Below are 21,387 nucleotides of genomic sequence, written 5' to 3' on the forward strand. Positions count from 1 at the left end.
AAAATAATGTTTTTTTTATTTTAATAATTCTAATATTTTTATTAATATTTATATTTATTAGTTAATGCACTGTGAACTAACATGAACAAACCATGAACAGCTGTATTTTTATTAACTAATGTTAACAAAGATGAACAAATACAGTAACAAATGGACTGCTCATGGTTAGTTTATGTTAGTTAATACATTAACTAATGTTAACTAATGACCATTATTCTAAAGTTTTACCGTTATTTCAATGTTATTTTCAACATTTACTAATATATTATTAACATCAAAAGTTGTATTCGTTAGCATTAGTTAATGTGACTAACTGTGACTGTGAACTAACATAAACTAACACTGAACGGCTGTATTTTAAACTAACATTAACATGATAATACATTTATTAAATAATAAATTCAGTAACAATTGTATTGCTCATTGTTAGTTCATGTTAGTTAATACATTAACCTATGTTAACAAATTAGACCTTATTGTAAAAGTTTTACCAAAATCTTTTGTAACGTATATGTCTTTACTGTAACTTTTGATCAATTTAGTGCGGCATTGTTGGATAAAATATGTATCTCTTTTTTTTCCACAAATTTTGTTGTGGTGGTAGTAGGGCTGTCAAAGTTAATGCGTTAATAACACGTTGACGCAAATTCATTTTAACAGCACTAAATTTATTAACGCGCGTTAACGCAGCGCGCATTTTCTGTTTGATCCGTGGCATAAGCCCGTAGTTGGAAAAAGTGAGAGCAGTCAGACGCAAAGGATGCAGCAGCAAACATTAATAGGGAAAGACAGGGGTTGACATTAACATTAATATTCTAAACCGAAAGTGCAGTTATTGGCTACATAAGCTGCCATATTTTCTGTTTAAAGGGGGGGTGAAATGCTGTTTCATGCATACTGAGCTTTTTACACCTTTAAAGACTTGGATTCCCATCCTAAACATAGACAAAGTTTCAAAAACTAATGTTGGACGTTTGATGGAGTATTTCTGTGTTAAAAATACTCCTTCCGGTTTCTCACAAGTTTCGGCGAGTTTTTTTCGAGTATGGGTCTAATTGACGTTAAATAGAGCGGAAGGTCCTTGTATGGGCTGTACGGGCTCTTCTCCCGGAAGGGTGCGCGCGCGCGTAACTAGAGGGAGAGAGAGGAAATGCACGCTGTAAACAGTCTCTCAGGTGCAGATCCAGTCCTCCGTGAACACTTATGTCGCGCCCCGGGAAGGCAGCGCTGCATTTGAACCGATTTGAACGCAGAAATGACGGGAAGCTTCAAAACATCGCTTCAGTCGCGTCGCAAAGTGGATTTCCACGGTCACTGCTGTCACAGGACTTCACCAAATCATACCAAAGAAGTGTGTTTTTGACAGAGCGGTCCTGCTTTGGAAGATGCCGGTGAGTGAATCAACTTCAAATGTCTGTGCTGTTGGCTACCGCCGCATGAGTAAACATCAGTAAACGATACGATCGCGTGCTTCGTCATTCAAATGCGCTAACGGTTACTCCATTGTTGTTCTGTATAACGTTACACTAGTCTGACGTGCAAAACCGTTCTGCTTGCTACTTCTAAGGTCTAAGTTAGTCGCATACAATAGTCCATAAACCTAATCATGTCCTCATACACTGCGAGTAAAGACACAGAAATGTGGAGAGGCCATTAAATACAGTAACTTACATACCACAGAGACGGACGTCCTGATGTTGCCGTTTCTCCTGTTCAATTTATTTCTGCCCCAGATTTGATTGTGGATCATTATCTGTATTAGGGACGTCACCGCTTTGCGCGCTTGTGATTCTTTAGCTCCGCCCACACGATACGCCTCCAGGCGCTCGGTTTTTTCCGGAAAGACTCGGTACAGCCCATATTTCTTTTATAAATATGATAAAACTAAAGACTTTTCGGAGATATGAAGGATGCAATACTACTCTATAGGTACTCAAGATTGACATGAGATTGACTGAAACTGAGTGTTTCACCCCCCCTTTAACTTTTATTAGACTCCAGAAAGAAAAGTGATTTTTCACTGAGCACATTCTCAGCAGTCCGAGCGTGATGCCCTGTAGCTCACTCTCGCTCATGTCTGAGGTAAATCATTCTCCCGAGTCCGTGTTCTTCACAGCGTGAATCGCGGCCCAGTTCGGCGTGCACACACAAAATACCGGCAGTTCAACAGGGAACGCGGATCTCTTAAAGGGGCCACACTATATTCCTACTCCTGGAATATGGACCAGGTATGTTCTGGTGCGCTCTGGTCCGGTTCTGGTGCGCTCACTGGTACACATTACCAATTTTTCATACGAACTGTGCCCTGTTCTGAATTAAACTGCCAGTGTAAAAACTCCCTTTATATTCTTAAAATGAGAGAAATAACTACTTTTAATTTTTAATTTTAGGTTTAAGAGACATGAACAATTTCTTAGATAAACATCTATGACCTTTGATACGTCTAGTCTTCATGCTGTATTGATTATTATTGAATAAGTATGGTTTCACTAATAATAAATGTACATTTGCATAAAGCATGCATCTTTGTCCATACCCATGTTGATTAGAGTTTAAAAAATGTGATTTAAACTTAATTTAAGATACATTTACAATTGCTAAAAATGTGCGATTAAATTGCGATTAATCGCAAGTTAACTCATGGCAATAATGCGATTAATCGCGATTAAATATTTTAATCGATTGACAGCCCTAGGTGGTATATATATATATATATAAAAATATTAAGCAGCAAAATAGTTTTTAACATTGACAATATTAAGATATTTTTTGAGAACCAAATCATCATATTAGAATGATTTCTGAATTAAGATCATGTGACATTGAAGTTCTCCATCATGCCCTGATGGAGTTTTGGTTCCTTGCCACTGTCGCCTTTGGCTTGGCTTGCTCAGTTGGGGACACTAAAAATATGATTAAAGTTATTCAACTTATTATACAAATAAAATGTATGAATTAGGTCTTATTTAATTCTATAAACTATAATACTGATCTGCCAACATTGTCGCTATATGATAAATGAAAATAAGCTGATAACATCACTGTTTTCTCCAGTACGACTGTACAGCCAAATCTAATTTTGTCGCAATATTATCCTGTTTGACACTGTGAAGCTGCTTTGACACAATCGTGATTGTAAAAGCGCTATATACATAAAGTTGATTGATTGATTGATTGAAGTTCTTTTTAAATTGTAATGTTTCACAATATTATTGTCCCTACTATTTTGATTTAGATCATTTAAATCCAGGTGAGCAGAAGAGACTTAAAAAAACTTTCCAGACTTTAGCCAGTAGGGTATTCCAATAATATATTTTTTTTCTAATTCATTTTGTGTTTTTTTCATACAGAGATGTTTGTTCTCTATATCGGCAAGACCAGGAGGTGTGTGCTGCCGTCCTGTGCTCTCTTCTGCCATCCATCCGCTGCCTGGGCCGCCGCACTCCATCTGTGAGTGAGCAAGAAGATGAGATGGCACATATCAAAGGAGCCCTGCTTAAAGTCATGTCAGGATTCTGGTGAGCAGAAAACTGTGTGTGAGAGGCAAACAAGACCTCAATTGAACCAAATTATTCCCTTCGAAACACTTGTCAAGTCACCGACGAAGCGCAATAAACGCTCTCATGTTCTCTTGTAAATGATAAATGGACTGCATTTATAAAACGCTTTCAACAGATCCAATGGCCATCCAAAGCACTTTACATATTGCCTTACATTCACACATTCATACACCCATTCATACACCGACGGCGTATGAATGAGTGTATGAATGGGTGAATGTGAGGGGATGTGTATAAACTTGTGTTGGGATGTTGTTTGGGTCGTGTGAGTCGCTTCTGGGAGGGAATTAAACCAAATCATTTTGATGACAGACTTTGCTTCAGGCATTTCAGAACATATAAGTTGAGTGCACAAGTTTTGTATGCAAATTTTTTATGCATTATCCCAAAAATGTGCATAAAATAGGTGGATAGAAACAGCTAGTGATATAAATTTCAAAAAATATGAGGGAAGTTCAAATTCTGCTGTAAAGCAGTTGTAGCAAGATAATAGTGTCATTATTCAGCTCAGTTCAGTTCAGTAACTGTGTAAAGTTAATTCGTTATGAAACAATTTCAATTCAGCTATAAGCAGCTCTACTGAAGAAAATAGTGTTGTTATTAGGGCTGCACGATATTGGAAAAAAATTACATTGCAATATTTTTTTCCCCAACGATATATATTGCGATACTGAGAGCCATCAATCCAGGCTAAAGTTAAGCTTCATTACACGTGACAAAAAGAAATGTTGGAAAGTATGTGCAAACATGAAACTAAACCTCCAGTAGGTGGCAGCAGGGGACCGTCTTAATGAGTGAGTCACTGAGTCGTTCATTCAAACGATTCATTCAAACGTTGAATCGTTCACACTTGTTGTAATGAGTGAGACGTGTTACGGTTCTGCTGTGAACGATTTTCACTGCTGAAATAGAACAAAAACACTAAATATTGCATCTAAAATGTAAGTGACTAAGTGAATGTTAATTAGTTGTTTATGGAACTGTCATATGAAATCAGTGTCATTTTCAGTCATGATGGTATTCAGGAAAAAGCTCTAGTGTTGTGATTTCTCCTCGAGAGGCTGCACGAGCGTCAACAGCGCGACCTTATTATCATCAGTTCATTATATATTATTATCCACAATCGATCGCCACGTACAATAAATTAATGCACAATCATTCTTGCATTTTGGTGATTCGCTAGTTATTTTTTGTTTTAATCAGCTAGGCTCTTGTCCGTCAGTCAAGTAAAATTCTCTTTCACTTGTCCCTTCAAAACCCCCACATGTCCCGGACAAGCGTTAATGTCGAGCCCTGCTTTGTATTCGTCGTTAAGATCTTTGTGGTGCCCTTTTAAGTGATCAGACAAATTGGTGGTGTTTTGTTGTTTTGTGGCCACAAGACACTCCATGCAAAGTAGCTCTTTTTGTTCAACATCCTCCTTTGTGTATCCAGAATAGTCCCAAAATGATAATTTCTGGTTCAAACCTTTGAATTTGAATTTTTTCCGTCTTTGGATCCTCTTCGTCGCGCATTTTAGCAGTGAATGTTTGGCCGTGAGCGGCGAGCAGCGGCACAGCGAACCAATCACTGTGCAGGCATGAGGAACGTGCATGTGTGCTACCGTTCTATTAAAGGTCCCATTCTTTGCGATTCCATCTTTCAAACTTTAGTTAGTGTGTAATGTTGCTGTTAGAGCATAAATAATACCTGTAAAATTATAAAGCTCAAAGTTCAATGCCAAGCGAGATATGTTATTTAACAGAAGTTCCCTTTCAAAGCTTACAGCGAACGGCCGGTTTGGACTACACCCCTGCACTTCCTGCTGTAATGACGCAACTAAAACCGTTTGTTGACGAACCCTCCGCCCACAAGAACACGCAAATTCGGGGGCGTGGTCCCTTTGCTCTCGCAGGTCGAGAATAGGAAGCGTTGTTTTTGTAGAGTGTGTTTGTCCATGCCATTGAAACGCTGTTATTTTCATCCCGGAGTCAAATCACATTTGTTTGGCCTTCTCACGGACGCTGTATGAGATCAATGGCTACAGTTTATGGTTAACTCAGTTCCGGAAAATTATAATCACAATTTAAAACTGTGCAGCACATTTTGTTGAGGACTGCTTCCTCAATCTCAATCAGTTTAATGCCGGATTCGCAGAAAGATTATTCTTAAAAGATGACGCAGTTCCCTCTTTGTCTGGAGAAGGCGTTGTTTATGGACCACAATAGTGTATTTTATTATTTAAGTCGGTCCGTTTAACAGTTTATGTAACTCATTACACAAAGTGCGACGCTGTTTAGCCTTGTTAACTGACGTTAGATGGTAATTGAAACTAATCCGAAAAACTTAGCATATAAAAGTGTAGTAATTCATTCAGACACCATCGATGTTGGTGTTTGTAATGATCAGTTTAAACTACTGAATAGACAGCTTACCATTCTGAAACATCCAGCTAATGTCTTTCCTGAGCAGGTTGTAATCAATCCTCTTCAATATTCTCCGGGTCTGATTCCGACTCAAATTGATAAGGCAATATAGACATTTTTGCAATAACATTGACCGCGCGTATCTACCCGTTATGATAAGAGGCGGGACCTTTCCGGGCAACGTGCTAAACTGCTGTCCAATCACAGCGCGGGAAGCGCTGGCCTAATCAGAACTCGTTACGTATTTCTGAAGGAGGGACTTCATAGAACAAGGAAATCATCAGGCCGTTTTTAGGACAGAGGAAACAGCGCTGTACAGATAAGTAAATTGTGTGAAAAATACTGGGTTTTTTTACACGCGAAACATGAACTCATGTTATATTGCACACTGTAAACATAATCAAAGCTTCGAAAACACGCAAAGAATGGGACCTTTAATACACCATGGGCTACGACCCTTCACATCGCATGTGCCTATCGCTCACGCGCACATCGCGATGTCGATGTTAAAACACAATATCGTTCAGCCCTAGTTGTTATGCAGCTCAATTCTGTTCAACTTTTGTTCTCATCCAATAGTATCAGTGCAGTTAAATCAACAATAATATACACAAAAATGTACTGTGTACTATATGTACTCTGGTACTATGGTATATGGTATTTTAGTTCCTTTGAGCAAGATTCTAATATCATGATGCTTGAATATGGTAATCATTTAGGCTGTATGTCCACCAAAGTAGTTTTTAGCCAGCTGAAAAACACCTTGCTGTGGACACTTGAACGCTTATGAGGAAGTGTTACTAATATCTGATTTCACAGATAGTCAAAAATGTTGAAAAAATAGGCTGGCCTTAGTAAAAAAAAAAATTAGAGGACACATGGCCTTATGGCATGTTTTCAGTGTACTAAAAAGGGAAAATTTTACCCATGTGTTTTTCATGTGCTGACGACAATGTTGTCAAAACAATCCTTGTTCACGTGGATTTACGAAAATGACTAAAAACGCTGTATTATGCTGCCAGGCTAGGTGATGTGACTGTGTAAAGAATTATTACACGCCAATTGACTGTATGGTATTTACAAATGCTCGAATTTAGGAAAAATTGTGACGTCATGCGCAGTTTTTCCTAAATTTGTGTATTTGTAATTTACACAGAGACGATAACTGTATAGTTTTTAAAAACATGCACTTTATTTGAAACCCGTTTTTAAAAGTTTGCATTTTTAGGCCCCCAAATGCTGTTGTTGTATAAATTAATGGCAAATACGCCGTTGAATTTTAGCATTTTAGTTGAAAACGGTGTTGTGTAGATGGCAAATTACTACCATGGTATATATTGAAGTAAAACAATCTCTAAAACATTTTGAAATTCAGAAATATCATGGTAATATTTAAAATGTTTTAGAGATTGTTTAACTTGAATACATTTACTTCACTATATAATGGTAATGACTTGACTATACAAAATACTTTTGTTTTGTTTAAAAGAAAAGGGATAGATACAATTTAAAAGAGATTCTTCAAGAACTTCTCATGGTTAAATTAACTCTCTTTGTTCAGCATCTTAGGGAAATCTGGCAAATGTACTTCAGGTGTGAGAGTGGCACTAAGGCAGTGTTTACTGGCTTTGCTGGAGGTGAGTAAAGTCTCATTTTGTATTCCAGTATGATAGTAAAAAAATAAATAGCAAATGGTAAATGTACTATTTTAAATAGTAAAATTTTTATAATACCAGTCAGTTACATTATCTTTCGGTTTTCTAGTCAAAACAGCTGTTTCCAAGAGAGGTTTTCTAATATGTGTACTTGCTGCTTTACCTGTTTTATCTACACTTTTTCCCAAGGTGGACCCCTGCTGTAAGTGGGCGGTGCTGACGCTGAGGGAGGAGGAGCTGCCAGTGTTTGTGGTTCTCTCGGCTCATTTAGCAGACCCCCATCACTATGTGTGCATGTTGGCGGCACTGTCTGTGGAGAGGTGGTCTAAACACTCCTGCTTTCCACTGAAGTAAACGCTAATATAACCTGTTCAACTGAAACTGATCTTCCATTATACACATGAACTTTTAAATTCTAGCTTGTTTCTTAAAAATGGACTGGATGGCGGTGGGAAGATGATGCTTCCTCTGAAGAATCAGCAGACGGCCTTTGAGAACATTTACCTCAAAGCTCAGGAAGGAATGAGGGGGCAGGTATAAGTCTTTTACCTTCATTTGAATTTCTAAGCAAATAATGTATTTATTATATGCAGTCTTACACTAGCCTAGCCTAGCCAAGAAGTCTAGACGATCCCTAGCGGCTGCAAATCTAATCTGCCCGCGAGTGTCGTCTAGCAACTCTCAATACCCTTCTGAGCTGAAAACGCCAAACTCTGGGCGGGCCAATCACATCGTGTATAGAGTCAGTGGGCGGGGCCATAATGACGACGGCCGAGTTGCGTTTGCGTGCTTCTAGTAAACACAGAAGCTGGCGAACGGCGGTCTTTCGAATCAGCTTTGATTGGACTCTGGAAGACTTGGAGTTAAGCTTTTCTCTGAGAAAAGAAAAGAACGGCACTGAAGTCATTCTTAAAAGGGGAAGATGTGTTCAGAGTTAAGCCGACCGGATACGGCGCAAGTTTAATCTGTCAGCTAGCTCTGCTTCACCTTCGTTGCTCCGGTTGGTGTAGCGCTATCCTATCGCGTGCAGAGGGAGTTTAAAAGACAACCGTTTATCCCGCCCCTCGGATTGAGCCCTGTCTATGGTGAGTTTCTTGTGTGGCTTGTCAGGCTAATGCTAGCCCCTTTCAAACAGCAATCCTTGTAAATTACTGTAAAATGACCAGAATGACTTTACTGGGAAATTCAAAAATATGCTGTTCACTTAAGCAATGGCGTTTTGTCTTTTTAGAGACCATTCACACATCCGCAGCAAAATACCAGTAAATCATGTGATGTCAGTCATCGGAAATGATCTTTCAATGCTGCGCTGTTGCCTTCATTCACCCACTGAGGAGAAGAGCTGAGGTCTGAGTGACAGGCAAAAGTGGATGATCAAACAAAATGTGTTTTACTCATAAAAACACAAGACCCGGATTTTATTATTTAACTGCGTTCATTTTCAGAACACAGTTTAAGATATTTTATATTTAGTCCGAGAGCATAGGCACACTATACTGTCCACGTCCAGAAAGGGAATAAAAACGTCATCAAAGTAGTCCATATGGGACATTAGTGGGTTAATTCAAATCTCTTGAAGCATCAAAAATACATGTTGGTCCAAAAATAACAAAAACTATGAATTTATTCAGCATTGTCTTCTCTTCCACATTTGTTTTCAATCCTCAAATAAAGATTCAGACGGTTATGACTCCGGATTGATACATGATTCGGATCACGTGTCAAACTGCTAAACTGCTGAAATCACGAGACATTGGCGATCCGAATCATGAATCTGAAACAGGATATTCTTATATTACCATGACCTTTTATATATCAAAAGCTCAAGGGAAAGTTAATTTCTCAATTCATGACTCCTTAAACTTAAGATATTAAAATACATTCTGTGAACTAAGGGCAAGACTCATGCTATACTGTGTGTGATCTTTACCTGATTATAGGTCATTTATGACAACCATTCAAACAATTATGGAAAACACTTAAGTTGTTACAACACTAAAATTTCAGTAGCTGATATTAATACCAGTGATTCATATTGAACACATTCCTTTATATTAAAATGAACAATAAATAAACAAAAGTAATAATAATAATGTAGATTTATAAATATAAAATTAAAACAATATCATGTAGCAATCAATTATTAACAAGTTTTTACAAGTAATTATTCAAGTGAATATTTTATCAAATAAATAGCACAAATTAAAAACAGTAGAACAAAAACAACAACAACAATACAATGGAGATACAAAAGATTTAATTAAAAAAACAAAACAACTAATTCATTTTTAAACTAGTGTTTTAGTTTAGATTTGGTATTGACTTAACGCTGTTGTTCTACAGAAGACCTGTCCTTCAGAAGACTTACCCGACGAGACCTTTAATCGACGGGCGACCTTGCTGAAAAGTGTCTCAATGGTGATGTCCTGCAGCCCTGTGTGTGAGAAGCAAGCCCTGTTTGCACTCTTTCAGTCCTATAAGGAGAACAGCATTGATGAACAGCTCATCAAAAAGGTAAAGAAATGTAAAGATAATCAACACTTTCCAAATGTTTATTTGTATCCTCCATTCAAATGTTTTTCTGTGGTGACTCTGCAGGTGCTCAGAGGTGTGTCCCGGTCGCTTGGGTATAGGGACTCTAAGAGTTTAATTAATTCACACCTATATTACCTAGTGGCTGAGTGGCTGAACCAAAAACAGTCTGACACGAGGTACACGCTGCAGTCCTTCCCCTACACACTGCTGGGCTACTGCAGTCTGGAAGAGTTTTACAGGTATGTGCTCCTGTCATCTTCTTGTTTACTAGGCTGAACATGCTGGTTATATTTCAACCCAAATCAAAATAATTCATATTTTGCATATATGGCTAAAGAAGCTATTTTAAGACAACTAACCATATGCATGGAGCATTCTTAAGAACTTCCACAATAATATAAGGCTGCACGATATTGTAAAAAAAATATATAACATTGCGATATTTTGTTTTTCTGCGATATATCAGGCATGTCGAAAAAGCTGTTAAGTGCCACAAAAGAATAAACATTTATTTTTTATTTAATTGTGGGAACTAAGATTTTGGGAATTGTGAGAACCCTCATTTTCATTGCATTTTCACCCATCTTATGGATGTCCTGGGAAGGGGGAACTACGTTTCACTTAAAGTGAAATTAATTGCTTTTGACTCCAAAGTCACAAAGAATTGTATTTTACACAGAATTTGAAGTGATGTCAGCATCACTTGGCCAATGAATGCGTCCTATAAACATTGTCGTATGTCTTGCACACCCAATCTATTTTTATTCATTAGTAGTGTCTGAGAGATATTTACACGTCCTGTCTGAGAGTCCATTTGGTGAAAGGCAGCTCTTCATATGCAGTTTTATGGACAGTGTTGAGTAAATTTTTTAGCTCCTTCCATTCTTTATCATGGATTATGTGATATGGTGCATATAAATAACAAATTGCCTCTTTCTATAGTTTTTTTTTTTTAGCTGACTGACGAGTTTATGAGAATTAAATTACTTTTCTGAGGTAAATCTGACGTTATGTGACATGAATGTTCTTAAGTTGTTTTATACAAGCTCTTTCCAAGGTCAAAATGCTGATTGAGCAATCTATCAGGCCACATTAAAGTGCGCCAAAACAACATTTATTGCTTGCATTTCATGATTAAATCAACAAAATTTGAAAGCTGAAAGTTTGTTCATTGTTTACTTAAAAATTAACACATTAAAAGTGACAATAAAATCTTACTGCGATTATGGATGGCTGCGCTACAAATAATGTGAAGTTCACGCTGTCCCCATGCAAATTTTGGCACTCAAACTTAGTGAGGTAAGCGTTAACACTGGAAATTAAAGATTTATTGTGGACTTTAGTTAGATTCATTAAAAAAAAATTCACACGTATGGCGAAATGGGACTTTGGGACTTTTCCTACTTAATACTTTACTACTAAAAGGTGCTAAACCTTAACAAAATGTATTTTTAAACAGTGAAACAGTGATTTTTATAATGTTTGATAGTTATTCGAAAGCAAAAAGTGAAATATTATGACAGGAAATGGCTAATATGAGCCAATAAATTCTACCTCTGCTGCCATTTACTGCTTATTGTGGTGATTTATTTATTTTTAAATAAAAGTGTGTTCTATCAAATGTTGGGGTTCCTACATCTTAAAACATTGTGTTTTACAAATGGGGATAACCTCAGAAGGATGAAGAAATAATGTGTTTGGTCATCACCTTAAAAATAACATTTGACGTGCTGGAAAAATGTTGCATGTGTCCTATAACAGACTCTGTGTTTCTTTTTCCAATCATCAATTAGCTTCAAGTCTTTATTGCAGTTGATATAAAGGGTTAATTGGAAAATGAGTTACAGTAAGTGTGATAACTGCATTAAAATATAAATACAATATTGGTTTTGTGTCCATGTACAAAGATTATAGAATGACAGCTAACAGTTCACTGGAAATGGCCACGATGGCTTATCGAAAACCAGGAAGTAACCTCTGCATATGATCAATTAATCAATTCATTATTATTTAAAAAAAATGTATTGCAAAAAAAGGACATATAATAGTAGAACATTATCTGTAGAAGTTTTACATCCGAGTTGTTCTGTAATTATACTGTATTGTACTCTGATATTAAATTATAATAAACTATGTATTATAAATTTTAGGTCATCCTACCATGTTCTGATCCCGCACCTGGTCTTCCTGAATGACTTTGAGGAGGTGAAATCCATTGGGGATCACTTGGCTCAGGACTGGAAGCAGCTGCTGGCTAACTGCTTCCCAAAGATCATGGTGAACATCCTGCCTCACTTCGCCCTCGCCGGGCAGGACACCCATGTGGCCCAGCAGAGAGAGAAGGCTCACAAGGTGTATGACATACTGAAGAACAGCAACTTCCTGGGAAAACAGGTGTGGATACAGATGTGTTCCCATTATTTCAGCTGATCTTTAGTCTATTGCTGATCTACACTTAGAACAGCTTCTGTAGATGCAGTTGGTACACAATTGGTAAAATTAAGTCACTGCTCAAGAATTATTTATATTCAGTTTTTTGTTTCCTTCAGCAAATTGACAGTTTGATTTGCAACAACCTGGCTGACATTGTGGTGGAGCTGTTAATGACACTGCATGAGATCGCAGGAGGAGCGGCAGGGGATTGTGGAGACCTGCAGAAATTTACTGGGTATGTTTATTTCTTATCATGACACCTTACAGATCATTAAAAAATAATAACATTAGGAATCACTATTCAGTGTTTATTTGAGATAAGAGATACAATAGAGTGAAACAATATGACATTTTAAAAACCTTTTCTCTTATTGAAAAGAGCCATGTTTCCATCCACCTAGTTTCATGCAAAAAAAAAAAAGAAAAAAGCTGAATGGAAAGGCATAATACAAAAATAAAAATGCACATAAAAAAACGTATGCTCTCAAATACGGCATTGAGAAATTCACTGTGGAATGTATTGCTAGCCTTTATGAATCATAAGAAATTTCGGTAATACTTTAATATGGGGAACACATATTCACTATTAACTACGACTTTTGCCTTAATAAACTCCTAATTTACTGCTTATTAATAGTTAGTTAGGTAGTTTTTGTAGCATTTAAGTTTAGGTATTGGGTAGGATTAAGAGATGTAGAATAAGGTCATGCAGAATAAGGCATTAATATGTGCTTTATAAGGGATAATGTACACCCAGCCGGTTTTTTTCGCAGAATAAACCCCGACAGAGTGATCACGTCTTGCATCACTCTGAAGGGGTTTATTCTGCGTTAACAACCGGCTGGGTGTACATTATCCCGCTTATTACACGGCCACTAGTCTCAAATAAATAATTATTAGACACAAAATATTGTCTTGAGATTAAATATTTTATTAGCTCTTACGCAAAACGTCCGCGAAGAAAAACAGTTCCAACCTGCTTTAAGCCTTTATCTATTGCTGCTAAATGCTGAAAATGAATGCTGAAAGGGTTAGTTCACCCAAAAATGAAACCAAGCCATTGATTTACTCACCCTCAAGTCATTATAGGTGTATATGAGATTCTTCTTTCAGACAAATACAATCAGAGTTATATTTAAAAAGTCCAGGCTAACGTTAATCCCAGCAGTTGTTGTAGTTGTGTTTGAAGTCCATAAAAATGCAGCTGTCAGTCAAATAACGTGCTCCACACGACTCCGATGGGTTAATAGAGCCTTCTGATTCGAATCGATGCGTTGTGTAAGAAAAATATCTATATTAAAAACGTTATAAAGGAAACCTGCCTTGAAGTCTTCCATTGTAACCCACGGCTGTTTAAGCCACAAGATGGCGCCAGCGTTAAGCATAGAAGTAGTACCGGTCAAGATAACTTGTAGTACCCGGATGAGCGGTGTGTTATCTGGAAATAACATACCGCTGGAATGCGCGATTGACCAATCAGAATCAAGTATTTCACAGAGCCGTGTAATAAATAAGTACTAATAAACAGCCAATATCCTAGTTATATGCATGCTAATTAAGCAACTAGTTAATAGTTAATAACTGAACCTTAAAATAAAGTGTTACCGAAAGTTCATAAACATATGTTGTATTTTTGTAGAGAGTTGGATCCTGCGCCGAACCCGCCATTCTTCAGCTCATATGTGATCAAAGCCACGCTGGATTACCTGAGCAAATGCCACAGTGCCAACCACAAGTCTCTAGTCGCCATCCTGTCTAAGACTCCCGTGAGCCTCCCACTCAAACTGGCATATTTATATTTCCTTTGAGATACTGTAAAAATGAGCAGGAAGTCAACAAGTGCATGGCTGCCTGTCTGTGTTTGTTCAGATGTCCATTCAGAGGATTCTCATAGCGATCTGTCAGAAGGCTGCTGAGACCACCAACGCCTACGAGAGGCACCGCATACTGATGATGTACCACCTATTTGTCAGCCTGCTGCTCAGGGAGGTGAAGGACGGGCTGGGCGGAGCTTGGGCATTTGTGCTGCGTGACATCATCTATACACTTATTCACTACATCAACAGCAGGTCTGCTCACACACACACATTAGGGCTGTTTTAAAATATATCAGCCAGATGAATGATCATGAGTGGGCAGAGGTGGGTAGAGTAGCCAAAATTTGTACTCAAGTAAAAATACTAGTACTTACAGAAATATGTACTCAATGAAAAAATATTCAATGTAAAAACTACTCAAGTACTTAGTTACTAGTTACTTTCGATCTGATTGATAAAAAGCGAAAACCCTGAATTTCAGACTACTTGGAGAGCTTTCACACACCTCCAATTATATATATGTGTTTTTAATGGTTACACAGTGTAAATTAATGGTGTGCTGGGCTAACCAGAGCTCTTTTTACAAACATACTTTGTAGTACAAGTTACCCAAAAAAATTACTCAAGTAAATGTAATTCGTTACTACCCACCTCTGTGAGTGGGAGACAGGTTGAGGTAAGGTTGATTTTTTCAGCAGATTACTGAGCACTTGTTTTCTGCTGCAGATCATGTCAACAGCAGGATGAGGTGTCCACTCGCAGTCTGTCCCTGTGCTGTGATCTGCTGTCGCTGGTCTGCCATACGGCTGTGGAGTACTGTGATGATGCTCTAGAGAGCCACCTGCAGGTCATTGTGGGTACTCTCACAGCACAGGTCACCGAACAGTCAGCCATATCTCAGCAGGTGAGACAGACAGCAGAGTGCATGAACTGTTACTTCTACGGTCACAATCAAATGCAGAGGTTCTCAACAAGGGGGCCTCTGCAAACTTTCAAGGGGCCTTGAAGACAAACAAGTTTTCAAATAAAATAAAATAAAATTAATCCTTAATCCTTAAAATCCTTAATCTGTGGACACTCCTAGTATCTTAAAAAAAAAAAAAAAAAAATATATATATATATATATATATATTTGTACAGAAAAAATGTCAGTACAACAAACCTATTACCCTACATTCTAGTAAAAAAAATGTAAACTTGTAATAATGTGGTATAATTTGAGTGGTACTGGTAGGTTTCCGCAAGAAATACGAACTTGCCGACATTCTGCGTCATTACGTCACGTCTGTGTGCATAAAGGAGTCTAGCTAGTAGGCTATCACATTTGAGGTGCTGCAGGTGGCGGATCATTTATAGCCTTTTCTCACAGCAGCTGGAATAATCAATTTATCATTTTGATGGCGGATTGTAATCCAGAAAGACCACAATCATCAGCGACAACTGGAGATTCACCCGTAGTCAAAAGCAAAAGACTTCAGATTGTGGAGCGGCTACTGAAAAAAACATTTGTATTTCAACAAGAACCAGTTTTAAGGCACATACTTTTTTTTAAAAGTATGTAAAAGTTTTTGAGTTAAAAGAACAATTTCTTTACATTAAATTCTAATGATATGACAATTAGAGATTAGACTACAGAAATTGAAATCTGCAGGTAATGCTAATAGAACAATGCTTTGAAAACAAAGTATAACAATAATATTGATTTGCACGGTTTGAAGTGATATGAGCCAAGCAATCGTAAGATTTATTCACTGTTGGGAGCGCAATTTAATGTAATGCTTTTTTCTCAGTTGATCAAAACAAAAGTGGCAGACATGTTACTTGTTCAGATGACATTTTCTGGTCAAAAATCTTGCTTTGGTCATATTTAAAGAGGTGCGGTGAATGAATGACAGCCACACAAACTCCTCAAAACATCAGATTCATCCACGCTGATTCATAACCCACGTAAAGATGATGATTCCACAAATAACTGTAATTGCAGGTTTCAAACAGAGATGGCGATAAAGAAGCACAATTTTATGGACCGCAGTTTTCAATACATTAAAGGCACAAATTGTTATTTTTTTGGCCTCAACATTTTTCAGTGTGAATTGTTAAGAGAGATAGCACACAACAATTTTTATATATCTAGGATTTTTGAAATGGAAATGTAATAGAAATGAATACAATTTTGACATGTCATGGAAATAGGTAACTGAAAATGTTCAAATTATAAATCTAAAATATTTAATCGGCCATAATCTGTACAAAATGTTTTTTAGAAATTTAGAAATCATTTAAATGACTAAAATAACAGATTTTTTGAAATGGACTTCAAAATTGAAATGCTTTTTTGGGTTTTAAGTTTCTGTTTAAGTTTCTGTTCTGACACAAGAAGTGGATGCACATCTGGATTACAGTACTGATTTAAAGCACATTAACGTCAATTACGATATTAACAGTGTTCAGTAACAAAATAATATTCAATACATTGTAAATTTATTTTACAATATCACCCATCCTTGTTTACAAGTGTAATGCATGACTTGACTGATTATTCATTATATAAGATGTTGTACTTTTAGGTCCTCAGCCTGCTAAGGTTCCTGGTAATAGAAAACCCGGAGAACCGAATGTTGAGACAGTCCATTCCTCTGTTGGAGCCTTTCCCTGACCGACCAAACTTCAGAGAGCTCAGAGCCGCCCAACATATGCTCAAATACAGCTCTGGAGCCTTCACTCTCAGACAGGTCAACATCTTGTCCTTTTTCAGAAATGCTGCGTAGACCCATATTTCACATTAAAGGTGGCGTGAGCTTTTTCTGAATAAGCTGTTGAAAGTGGATTGAACTACACAACAGCACAACATACTTGTAGCAGCACAACTCTCAGCAGTCGGGGCCGTGCCCACTCATGATGATAATATAGGAGAGGGAGATTTGAAGAGAGACTGTAGAAAGAGAGATGGCTGAGAGGCATTACAAAGAAGAAAAGTTCAGAGGAGTATTACTGGGAAAACAGAGTATGATCAGGCAAGTGCTTTAAGACCCAAATTAATATTAGAAACGCTGGAGAGACCCAAGCAGGAAGGTCTGAAAACAGACGCTGAGGTTGTGTCGTTTCTGTTCCATACATGAGTAATATTGGTTTTGATGGTTTAATATTGGTTTAATAACCTAATTGTTATTATTGCTAATATTGTTTTGGACATTGTTCAAACATTAAACAACATTAATGTGTTGACTATTGAAATATGCAAGCAAAAGAGCTGGCATACTCATACCCTGCAAGACCATGCTGGTGAACTTGTTTCACAGAACCAAAATATGGCAATGTTAGCTCAAGAAACAGGACAGTTTTGAGTGTCATTGTATGTCTGGAGCTGTGGCTTCTGGTGACTTACCAACTCTTGCTTGTATATACAGTGCATCCGGAAAGTATTCACAGAGTTTCTCTTTTTCCACATTTTGTTATGTTACAGCCTTATTCCAAAATGGATTAAAATCCATATTTTTTTCATCAGTTCTACCAACAATACCCGATAATGACGTGAACGTTTTTTTTAAATCTTTGTAAATTTATTTCAAATAAAACACTCAAAAAAATTACATGTACATAAGTATTCACAGCCTTTGCTCGATTCTTTGTTGAAGCACCTTTGGCACCAATTACAGCCTCATGTCTTTTTGAGTAATGATGTTACAAGCTTGGCACACCTATTTTTGGGCAGTTTCTCCCATTCTTCTTTGCAGGACCTCTGAAGGTGCGTCAGGTTGGATGGGGAGTGTCGGTGCACAGTCACTTTTTAGATCTCTCCAGAGATGTTCAATCGGGTTCAAGTCCGTTTCTCTCCTTTGTTTTCTTGGCTGTGTGCTTAGGATCGTTGTCCTGTTGGAAGATGAACCTTCGCCCCAGTCTGGGGTTTATCAAGGATGTCTCTGTACATTGCTACATTCATCTTTCCCTCGATCCTGACTAGTCTCCCAGTTCCTGCTGCTGAAAACATCCCCACTGCATGATGTTGCCACCACCATGCTTCACTGTAGGGATGTTATTGGCCAGGTGATGAGCGGTGCCTGGTTTCCTCCAGACATGATGCTTGCCATTCACACCAAAGAGTTCAATCTTTATTTTATCAGACCAGAGAATTTTGTTTCTTGTAGTCTGAAAGTCCTAAACTCCAGGCGGGCTTTTTACTATGGAGTGGCTTCCGTCTGGCCAATCTACCATACAGGCCTGATTGGTGGAGTGCTGCAGAGATGGTTGTTCTTCTGGACGGTTCTCCCCTCTCTCTCCCCAGAGAAACACAGGAGCTCTGTCAAAGCGACCATCAGGTTTTTGGTCCTCTCCCTGACTAAGACCCTTCTCCCTCAATCGTTCAGTTTCGGGTGGCCAGCTCTAGGAAGAGTCCTGGTGGTGCCAAACGTCTTCCATTTACGGATGATGGAGGCTACTGCACTCATTGGGACCTTCAATGCTGCAGATATTTTTCTGCACCCTTCCCCAGATCTGTGCCTTGATAGAGTCCTGTCTCTGTGCCTTGATAGAGTCCTGTCTCTGAGGTCTACAGACAATTCCTTGGAGTCGATGGCTTGGTTTGTGGCCTGACATGCACTGTTAACTGTGGGACCTTATGGACCTTATCATGACAAAGGCTGTGAATACTTGTGATTTTTATTTTTTATTTTATTATTTTTTTAAATAATTTTTCAAAGATTTCAAACAAACTTCTTTCATGTTGTCATTATGGGGTTAAACAAATAATAAATTTAATCAATTTTGGAATAACGCTGTAACACTTGTGTACTGTATTTTTTGTTCTTCCTTTTCATACATTTGTTATCTTAGCTGTGTGTGTCTCCCCCCACCCCGAAGCATTATTTAATTTGAGTTCAGCTATGATGAAGAGACATATACTTACGTTGCACGTTTGTGCTTTTTGGGAGCAATGAAGGGAAGGCTGTGTTTGTTTGGGTTGATTTTAAAACATCAACAGTGTTTCTCAGAAATCGCTTACAGCACCTTTAACTCCTTTTACTGCACCTCTAAAGGTTATGTTGTGGAATTATAATGAACTTAATATAAATTGGAGAAGTTGAAGAATGAATTTGAAATAATTTTCTTATCCAAGTGTCACAGTTGATATGGTTTATAGTTTAACATATTATTAGGGGTTCAAGCACGAAGTGCTGAAACCCTATTGTAATTGTACTGATTTTTATTATTAGGGGTTCAAGCACGAAGTGCTGAACACCTATTGTATTTGTGCTGATTTTTATTATTAGGGGTTCAAGCACGAAGTGCTGAACACCTATTGTATTTGTGCTGATTTTTAGGGGTTCAAGCATGAAATGCTGAAACCCTATTGTAATTGTACCGATTTTTATTATTATTATTATTATTCTGCCGTAAAACTCATCGTGCAGACCAAACCGTAAGGCCTAGAGACTTGAAACTTTGTCAATAGGTAGTCCAAAAATCGAGGAGAGGTTCTCAAATTATGAGCCCGATTGGCCAATAGGTGGCGCTATAGCGCAAAAAACAAAAAAAAGTCACTATTTTGCTTATATCTCAAAAACCCATTGTCGCACAATCAAGTGTCTTACATCATTGGAATCCTTGGCTCAAGCCGAACAAAAAACATAGGAGGTATTTTATTTCCGGTATGCAAATTTTTCCGCCATTTTGAATTTTGTCAAAAACCTACTTTTGCGAACTAGTCCCTGGTTTTTTGACATATCAGAACCAAACCAGTGCCAAAATGTTCTGTCTGGTCTGCATATCAATAATTATCAAAAATATGTTGAAATTTTGACTCATGAACGAAAAGGGGCGTGGAAATGTACATTTAAGGCGGAGCCTATTTTACTAAAGAGGCTATAACTCAAGAAGGAAATGAGATATCTTCACCAAACTTGGTACACATGTGTATGGACTCATTCTGAGGTCACGATAAAAAAAACGTGAAGATTGACCACTTGGTGGCGCTATAATGTGGAAAAAACCTGATAATAGCTATAACCACGCGACCGCTAGTCCGATTGACCTGAAAATTGGTATGCCATCTCTTGGCCCCAGCTACCATGTATGTGTATGAGGACATTGGTGTATCTCAAAAAACATGGCCGTCATAGACCAATGAATTTTGAGCACCTATTAGACAAGGTTAATGGAGGTTGATCAGAACAAAACTCAGTTGGCATGTTTGACTCATGGTCCTAGAGGTTTGTAAGAAATTTGAAAGAAATCGGCCACTAGTTGGCGCTAATGAGTTTTATGGCTCTTAAATCACGTGGTGTTGCACATATCCATGAAATATGCATATCATATGATAGATCTCCTCATGATGAACAACTTTGCCTCTAGAACCATTGCTGTCAATAAAATCATTAATTAAATTTTCGTAATTATGTTAAAAACCTACTTTTGCGAACTAGTCCCTGGTTTTTTACCCAATTGGAACCAAACCAGTCTAGGACAATTCTATTGACACTCCACGTCAATAATTATTGAAAAAAAGTTGAACTTTTGCATTTGAATGGCTATAAAAGGGCCATTTAGAAAAGAGGCGTGGCAAAATACACTCAAAAGCCTATAAATCCTAAGGAAAAACTCAAAACTTCACGGAAATTATTGGGTATATGTGGCATAACATGTTGAAGACACATGCAAAGTTTTATGGAGATCGGAGTATAGGGGGTGCTATAAGTGTTAAAAAGCTTTGAAAACCATGTATTCCCTATGGTGAATTGCCTGTATTGGCTGTAAATGGTATTTTCCATCTCGTTAATCAGGTGGGGTTAAAACAGCCACATAATATGCATATATTATGATAGATCTTCTCATACTGAACAACTTTGCCTCTATAACCAATACTGTCAATCAAATCTTTATTTAAATATTCACAATTATGTTAAAAACCTCGTTTTGCAAACTAGTCCTTGGTTTTTCTTGGCTGATCGGAACCAAACCACAGCAGTATGATTCTCTGGACTGTCCT

General features: G+C 37.7%; 1 protein-coding gene across 1 annotated transcript in view; it reads left to right on the forward strand.

The window, feature by feature from the left end:
* Nucleotides 1-21,387, forward strand: part of atm (ATM serine/threonine kinase) — a 196,984-nt gene that overhangs the window by 37,462 nt on the left and 138,135 nt on the right. Inside the window, exons 19-30 of the mRNA XM_067450073.1 lie at nucleotides 3,351-3,518; nucleotides 7,527-7,602; nucleotides 7,810-7,940; nucleotides 8,040-8,154; nucleotides 9,964-10,134; nucleotides 10,219-10,394; nucleotides 12,306-12,549; nucleotides 12,705-12,823; nucleotides 14,228-14,354; nucleotides 14,458-14,657; nucleotides 15,132-15,309; nucleotides 16,973-17,137. Of these exons, the coding sequence (XP_067306174.1) occupies nucleotides 3,351-3,518; nucleotides 7,527-7,602; nucleotides 7,810-7,940; nucleotides 8,040-8,154; nucleotides 9,964-10,134; nucleotides 10,219-10,394; nucleotides 12,306-12,549; nucleotides 12,705-12,823; nucleotides 14,228-14,354; nucleotides 14,458-14,657; nucleotides 15,132-15,309; nucleotides 16,973-17,137 (1,870 nt within the window). The remainder of the gene's footprint in view (nucleotides 1-3,350; nucleotides 3,519-7,526; nucleotides 7,603-7,809; nucleotides 7,941-8,039; nucleotides 8,155-9,963; nucleotides 10,135-10,218; nucleotides 10,395-12,305; nucleotides 12,550-12,704; nucleotides 12,824-14,227; nucleotides 14,355-14,457; nucleotides 14,658-15,131; nucleotides 15,310-16,972; nucleotides 17,138-21,387) is intronic.

The sequence above is a fragment of the Pseudorasbora parva genome, chromosome 8 (genome assembly GCF_024679245.1).
Source record: "Pseudorasbora parva isolate DD20220531a chromosome 8, ASM2467924v1, whole genome shotgun sequence".
NCBI lineage: Eukaryota > Metazoa > Chordata > Actinopteri > Cypriniformes > Gobionidae > Pseudorasbora > Pseudorasbora parva.